General features: G+C 38.9%; 1 protein-coding gene across 2 annotated transcripts in view; it reads left to right on the top strand.

Moving 5' to 3' along the window:
* RAF1 (Raf-1 proto-oncogene, serine/threonine kinase) overlaps positions 1 to 8,261 on the top strand; it is a 33,666-nt gene that overhangs the window by 14,927 nt on the left and 10,478 nt on the right. Inside the window, exons 6-10 of one of the 2 annotated variants that reach the window (XM_010022115.1) lie at positions 137 to 290; positions 1,813 to 1,872; positions 3,646 to 3,673; positions 3,765 to 3,892; positions 4,928 to 5,045. In XM_010022115.1, coding sequence (XP_010020417.1) covers positions 137 to 290; positions 1,813 to 1,872; positions 3,646 to 3,673; positions 3,765 to 3,892; positions 4,928 to 5,045 — 488 coding nt within the window. The remainder of the gene's footprint in view (positions 1 to 136; positions 291 to 1,812; positions 1,873 to 3,645; positions 3,674 to 3,764; positions 3,893 to 4,927; positions 5,046 to 8,261) is intronic. The other variant, XM_010022116.1, reaches the window with a different exon arrangement.

An 8,261-nucleotide genomic window follows, 5' to 3' on the forward strand; every position in this document is an offset into this window, starting at 1 on the left:
GTGCAAGTCCCAGCTTTTTCTCTGCTTGGAATTGTCCCTATATTGCTCTTGGACAAGTTACATTGAACAGTGTATTTCAACTGCTAGAAGGGAAAAAATAACCACAACTTACCCTTTCTCTCTCTTTCCTTCTCAGTTCCCAGCACAGGTATTCTACACCTCATGCCTTCACATTCAACACAACAAATCCTTCCTCTGAGGGTTCTCTTTCCCAAAGACAGCGATCTACGTCCACACCAAATGTCCACATGGTTAGCACTACAATGCCTGTAGACAGCCGGATAATTGAGGTAATGCTGATGGGGAGGGAACAGCAGAAAGTTAAACTAGAATTGTGGCTGGCCATTTAATAGTCACTGGTTGGGTTTTCTTCTTTGCTTTTGGTCTTTTGCTTACTGTTTGCCTTGGTTAAGTGCTGGAGAATATAGGTGGCACATTTGCATAGAAAGTTGATAGTTCATTCTTGCAGTCTTTATATATTTTTGCTGAAGTTCTAGGTAGGTTTTTGGGGTCTGTGAAGATGTGGGGGAGCTTAACAATCGAGTTTCACAGATCTGAAAAGAAAATAAGCTCAGTTTTGCTGAAGAGATGCTTACTAGGCATATGTAAAAATGTTCTTCCAAACTTAATCTGCATTTGTTGGGGGCTGGTGTTTACTTTCAGTCAGATTACAGGTACTGTAAGTCTGGATGTAGTTCTCAGAGTTGGGATACTCAAGTCAAAGCTTTCTTGCAATATGTTTTGTGTTACACCTGTATGGAATTAACAGTGAATCTGGGCTTGTGTTCTAAAGCCATCTATATCTCAGAACATTTTTCTGCTGTTACTTGCTTTCAAGCACCTTTTTCCTTTTCCTTTCCTACTTTAACCTGGCAGTAGTGAGAAACAGCTCCTTGAAGTCAGCCCTAAAGTGGTTGGGAGTTTTTGGTTTCTTTTGTGATGCTAGAATAAGGGAGTGGTGTGCAGGGAGGGTTTGCAGAAAAAAAGTGCTGAAGTGTAAGACTTCAGAGAGGTTTGTTGGGTTTTTTACTCTGGAATAGTTTAAAAACTCTTTAAGCCAAGCAAAAGCCTCTGACTGCCAAGTTTACTTGCATCTTCCGCTGGTAGTTTATAGGCTTCTCTGAAATGTGCTGGAGAACTCCTCTGGACATTTCAGCTAAAGAAAAGTGCACTGCAGCCCAGTGAAGTTGTTTTGGTTAGAAGCTTTGTGTCAGCTGGCGTTTATGGGGAAAAGGTGTCCTCCTTTCTCTTTGGTTTTCTTAGGCTTACAGTCTTTTCCACAGCTTCAGAAGCCTGGCTGACCATCTTTTATGGCATGAAAAGTATGAAGCAGTCAGGAAAGAGAATATGAATTATTGAACTTTGTAGTCTGATGAGCCTTTAAATAGCCATTGCTTGTTTTATCCTTTATGCATAGCAGTAAAGACAGAACTGCTTTCTATTCTGGCTCTTCATCATATCATAGCAACTGAATAAAAATAGCTGTCATGTCTTAAAGGCAATAGCTGCTTTTCCAAAAGGCTTGAAAAACCCAAAAAGCTAAAAAATCCCCAAACAATCCACAGAAGATAGTGGAGACCTTCTAGTATGACATGAGAAAGACCACCTTAATGAAGTGGTTTACCAAAGGATGGATACTAGTGAACTTTTGGGTTTGAATGGGAATACTTCAAAGTTTTACTGCACTTAATAATCATCTATCATCAGATTACTCTCTTCTTCATTTATCCTAACATTTAATTCTTTCATTTTTTTCATTTTCTTTTATACTTCCTCTGTTCTTTTCTCTCATCTCTTACCGTGTTGGCCTAGAATAACAGCCTGAATGCTTCTCCCAGTTCCTGGTGCAGACGATTTTGTTTGAGGGGAAGAGTAGGTATTTTCTTGGTGCCTTTTGTTTTCTTGTGATTAACAGGATTGCTGTAACTTGTTAAGCCATGGCAGTGTCCACATTCAGCTTTTAATCTGGACTTGATTTGGTGCAAATGTTTATAGCATGTTTATACTTAAATACTGAGGACACTAATAGGAAGATGCAAGTTGATAGAAGTGCTTCACTTTTAATTTAGCTGGATGATTCCACACTTCTGTGGGATCTGGAGTGAGTTTGTTTGGGCTTCAACTAAAGATTTGGTCACACAATTTTTAAAGCAAGGCCTTAAGCACATCTATTGTGTGGCTTTTTTTCCTCTCAAAACTACTTTGTTGAATATAAATGTGCAAAGCCCTCAGATTAAGAACATGGTTTATTTTATTCACATGCAAGTAAAGCTGTCAGACTACAGCACTGTGTATGGTATGATTTGTGTTGTAAGAACAGCTCTAAAGAACACTAGGTTTGGTTCATTTGCTGTTGGATTCATAAGCAAAAAAGAAAATATTCACATCAGGATTGAAGTCCAAAAATACTTTTTTCTTACGTAAGAAGTATGTATACATCAGTTTGAGAACAATTTGTTTAGCTGTCCTTTGCCAGCTTGCTTGAAAGCAGTTCCATTCCCAGGCTGGTGCACAAAACCCATCACCTGTTACTGATTCAGGTTCTTAGAGTTTTATTGTCTTCAAAATGGACAAAAGTAGAGTAGAGGTACCCTGCGAGAGTACTGGGTGTAGAGTCAAGCCTGGCAGAATGCAACTAGTGAGCTAAACCAATGTATTTCATAAATGAATCTTTACTAAGGGTAACTTGAGTTAATTTGAAAACTGTATGGTGGAATGTAGGCTTGTTCTGTCCTCCTGTGACATCTTACATTTATTATTCTACTAATGAGTTAGAAAGTTTGACTTGACTTTATTAACATTTCTGTAGTGCATGTTCTTGCTTTGTACTCATACAGTACCTGGATATTTTACCTTTCCTGTATGTACTTTGGGATAATACATAGCAGGTGAGAAAAGTTGTGGAGTCTTGTTTGTCAGAGCTTAGTTATCTTGTGCATGGCTGTAGAATTGTGTTGTAAAGTGCCTGTGGCATGAGGTGAGAGTTGTCGCACTGTACCAGCTAGTGAACTGTGTGAGAACATGCTTTTCAAATACCATCACACATCAGTCTGTGGGAAAAAGTCTGGATGATCAGATGGTTTTGTATTAGGGCACCAGATGTAGCCTTTTTTGGGTCGAAATAGTATGGTAGAGATACTGAAAAATGTACATTGACTTGGAATATTGGAGGGGCTTTTAAAAGTTTTCCTCCTTGTAATGCCAAAGCTTTTTGAGGACTCCCAGAGGTGTAGGAGCATCTCAGGAGCTCTGCTCAGACCTGAAGTACACGCATGTGCAAAACTGCCATGGTGGGAATGCAGACAGTATTTCCAGTGGTTTTTCTTGTTCTGTGTCTCTTTCCTTTTCCTATTTTTTTTTCTCTCTCCCTATTTTTTTTTTTTTTTTTTTTTTTTTTGGCAGTAACACCTCTGAATATGCTGTGAATATTTTGAATGTTTTGGAAGAATTCACAAATTGCATGGGGTTCAGCACACAGTGTTCTGGTGACTAGAAAATAAGCAAGCTGTCAGCTTTTGGAGGGTGTTGGTCAAGACCGTTTGCACTTGACCAAAACTGTCAGGAACATTTCAGCACTAATCCTGCTTGTTCTTTTGTATGCTCTCATGTGTTTATTAACTGTATTATTTACCTTCTCTGTTCTAGGATGCAATTCGAAGCCATAGTGAATCAGGTATGTTTTCAAAACCTAAAATAACTTATGATATTACTTTGTGTTTATTTTCTAGGTCATAAATTGTTTTTCTTCTATTTTAATATTTCAGCCTCACCCTCTGCTCTGTCTGGAAGTCCTAACAATATGAGCCCAACTGGCTGGTCTCAGCCTAAAACTCCAGTCCCAGCCCAAAGAGAGCGAGCCCCTGGATCTAATTCACAAGAAAAAAACAAAATTGTAAGTATGGCAATGTTTGGTTTATTTTTAATTATGGTGAAGTGGGCTGGGAGCAGTGGTATGTTGGGATACATCTCTGCAATTAAAAGGCAATACAAGCTGATGGCAGTCCTAGAATCACAGAATGATTTGGGCTGGAAAGGACCTTAAGCTCATTCAGTTCCAACCCCCTGCCATGGGCAGGGACACCTTCCACTAGACCATGTCACCCAAGGCTCTGTCCAATCCGGCCTTGAACTCTGCCAGGGATGGAGCATTTACCACTGCTTTGGGCACCCTGTGCCAGCACCTCCGCACCCTCACAGGGAAGAGCTTCTTCCTTACATCCAACCTGAACTTCCCCCATTTAACTTTGAACCCTGCACTGTGTGTATATAATAGCAATATAAGTGTAACTAACTTGGGAAAGATAGCATTGTTACATTATAAATACCCAGAACTATTTGTTAATCCAGAACACTTTATCTCAGACAGCATTATGAAATTATTTTTCAGTGCAGATTTGAGGTTTAGCTTCTAAATCTTTAGGGTCTGCATCTTTTCTTAAATTCTTTTTTAATATGTTTAAAGTTAGCCTTATTATGACTATTTGAACTGTGTTGCCATAGCTTCTTCCACAGAAAGTGGATATTGATAGTGCCATCATTTTCACAGGGAAGTTAGTCACAGTGTCTCAGGGAAGAACAGATTTAACAAAATGCAAGTCTTTCAGTAGTTGATTATGAAATACTTGTTCCTCTTGGGATCTAAGATAGGGGTTTAAGTTTCTAGCGCAGAACTTAGCAATAGCTTCATAAGCAGGTCGAGCCATCCAAGAAAATGTTGGTGTGGAGTGGTGTGGTTTTGGCTTTGGTTTTTTTTCAGTTTGTTGAACTGAACTCACAAATTGAGGTGAAAACCAGAAAGTCCACACCGCCTGACAAACTCCTCGGGGTTTCAGTGCATGTATGAAGGGAGTTATTTCAGTCTCAGTGTGTACATATAATATATTTGATTGAATACTAAAAGTAAAAACGGTGTCAATTTTTGTTCCAGAGGCCTCGTGGACAGAGAGATTCCAGTTATTACTGGGAAATAGAAGCAAGTGAAGTCATGCTTTCTACCCGAATAGGGTCGGGTTCTTTTGGAACAGTTTACAAAGGCAAATGGCATGGTAAGTTCTTGACAAGTGTTACAGTCTTCTCAGAATGTTGCTAAGGTAACAGGTAAATCCAGAAGCAGATACAGTTGTTTTAATGGTGCTGTGTGTTTATCTGCCACCAAAGGCACTAGGTGAGAAACACTGATTTCCTAGTGCTAGCAGAGAGGAAATTAAGGCAAACAACAGACATCAAAATCTGAATCTCACAACTGCCATCTACATGTGCACTATATTGGAGCCAACATTGTTTTCTTTATCACCACATTCTACAACAGCTTGTTCTCTTTCCATTGTCAGGATTGAATTGGCAGAATTACCTGGGAAATTTCACAGCCTGATGTGGAATTACATTTACCTGTTTTTCAATACCTCTGTGGTTTAGTTAGCATAATATATTCAAGGTGGCAGGGAAAGGAAATTGCTGTTGCTGTGGAGTCTTTCTAAGGAAGAAATGGTTGATGTGAGAGTTTATGATATAAAGTTAGCTGGAATGCTTTGAAAAGAGGTACGCTGTGGAATTACAGAACCAATTCCCAAATTCAGGGCTTGTGATGTGAAAAAAAGCACACACAAACCCCTCCAGGCCCTAATTTAAATAGCATTATTGTCATGAAATAAGCTGGGGAACAAATCTGGAAATTTACCTTCCACCCTCTATTTTTAAAGTATAAATACTTGCATGTCTGAAAGCTAAGATATTGTCAGTGTCAATGGAAGGACTATCCTTATGCTAAAAGTATTCATGAATAGTTAAACTGATTTTCATTATATAAGTGAAATGGAACACAAATCAAGAGGAAAAATGGGTTAAATGAGAGCTTACTAAACAAGGTAAGAAGTGACAATTTCTCATTTAATATTTTTTTCGATAAAACATTTACAACTCTTCATGTATCAAGAGCTTTGGTGTGTTAACCAGGAAATGTATGGAGCTACATAGTTAGAAAGAACTCTCAGTTGTGTGCACCGGATGGCTGTATGGCTGTCTTCTAGCTCAGTATTGATAACATTTAATAGCTGATTGGTTATAACTTCTTATAGTTTTCTTTATTTCTCAGGAAAGTCAAAGTTAAATTACTAATATTTTTTTAACTCTTTTTTGCTGTGGTCTTAAGATACTTAAAGGGTTCTATTTCTTACAAGTCTTTTCTGTTTAGAATTGAAGAAACAGGGTGTTCACTGCGCTTACTAGTGAAGCTGCAGAGTTTTTCTGTAGTAACCTCATAGCACAAATGCAGCAATAAAAATGGTGAAGCTAAATAAAATTAACTGAAGTGGGCAGATTGCTGCAAGCTCCAGTAGAAAAGCCAGGTGAAGTTGGAGGTGCTGGGTTTCCTGAAACACCCAGCTACCAAGGGCTGTTTGCAGTGATCCTTTGGGAGGTTGTGTACAACTGGATGCAAACCGTGTTAGGTTTCCAGCAAGCTTTCCTGACTTAGTCTTCCAAACTGAATCTGAAGTGTCAAGGGCAGTCTTGCTCTGAGGAGTGAGTGTCTCAATATGGAATAACTTCCATATTTTTCCGGCTTGTTCTGATGGTTAAGTACTAATTCTCATATTTGCACCACTTCTGTTACAGACCCCATTTGGATCCTGTAGTGTCCTGTAGCATGCTTCTAAATTTAAAAGGCGGAAAGAGAACCAAGGCAGTTTAAATGGGTTGGAAGACCTACCTATCATAAACACTCACATTTCCCCTTTGACCCTGGTAATCAGCTCTAGGGTTTTGGTGGTTGGGGGGGGTGGTGAAAGCTGATTTATCTTCAGATTGCTGCTAAACAAAACAAGTGCTATTGTGTGTTTATTTCTGTAGAGAAAAATGCTTGGGAAATGCCATCAAGCTTAAAGCGTGGCACCTGATACAGTGAGACCAGTGTAAGGTTAAAAACTTCTCTTCATCTGTGGAGCAAGGATCTCGGAGGTTAAACTGAAAAATAATCTGAAAACATTTGGCCTGTAATGCGTGGGTGCTGCATCCTTGCCTTGTCTGGGCATAGCTCTTAGCAGTGTACTTCAAGTGTTGGTAGACCATCTATTGGTCTTGCATTGTACATCAGGGGGAGTCACAGCTGGAACTGGCTGCTTCAAAGCCTGTGATATTGATGCTCATATGAATGGGCTGTCTTTCTACCGGTTATATTCTCCCATGCTGGTCTCTAAGCAGAGAGACCTGTAAGGTATCAAACATTATGCATACCAGAAATATGAGGTGGTTCTCTTTATGAAGATGCTAGGGGGTGAAATAGAAAGTATATCACATTTACTGAAGTGAAAGGAAGAAGATAGAAATGTACAATAATGTGTTCAGTAGTTGTGCATTTTTTGTAACTTCAAGTTACACAGCAAATTAAGCAACTGGTAACTACAGGGGAAGCTACTGCAGTTTTTAGTGGTTAAGTATTCCCAGTGTTTTCAGTGTACCATTATATTCTGGAGACATGCTAACATTTTCCACATATATCTTTGAAAAGAGGCCATATTAAGAAGAAGGCGACTGGTGGTTGTGGTAAAGTCTGACACTAGGGATTTTTTTAAATGTAGGTGATGATTCAGTAATGCTAAGAGGCAGCACCCTTTAGACTGTGGGATAAGTCTGTATTGGAGTATAGCACCTCTCAAATCTTTTTGCTGCATGTGGACTAAGATTGAAGTTTCAGTTTTCCTAAACTGCTTGTGTCTTCCTGTGACAGCATCAAGGCAAGTTTATCTTGAATTCTAAAATGCTCTCCATCCATAGTTCAATGCGATGCTTGCTTCTTTCACAGAGGAATTAGGGGGTTTTGCTGGTGGTGCTTTTACTTTTGTTAGTTGGCTCCACTGTTGCACCTTTTTTGAATCTCTTCAATTCTACTGTTTTCTGGGTGTACACTGGAAAGGTTTTTACTACTTCATTCTCTAGAAACAGCCTCTAAACAGATAGCACTGGATCATCATCTATTCCCTCTGTCTTACCCTTTAACAGATACTGACATTAAAGCAAGCACTGACAATGAAAGCAATTCATATGTAGTTTTTAAGTAAAACTTTCTGTTCTATCAGCTTAAAAGAACAGTAAGAGATTCTGCTTTCTGGAGTCCCCAAATTTGCTGTTAAAATACTAAAATCGGTGATTTTTCTGCTATTCCTGGCTAGAAAATTTACCCCTCCCTTCCTGGAATTTAGCAGTATTTAAATCTAGTATGGTTGGGGTATATACAAATATATAGTTTATATATATAAACTTTAATA

Source organism: Nestor notabilis, unplaced genomic scaffold (genome assembly GCF_000696875.1).
Source record: "Nestor notabilis isolate BGI_N333 unplaced genomic scaffold, ASM69687v1 scaffold33539, whole genome shotgun sequence".
NCBI classification, from domain to species: domain Eukaryota; kingdom Metazoa; phylum Chordata; class Aves; order Psittaciformes; family Psittacidae; genus Nestor; species Nestor notabilis.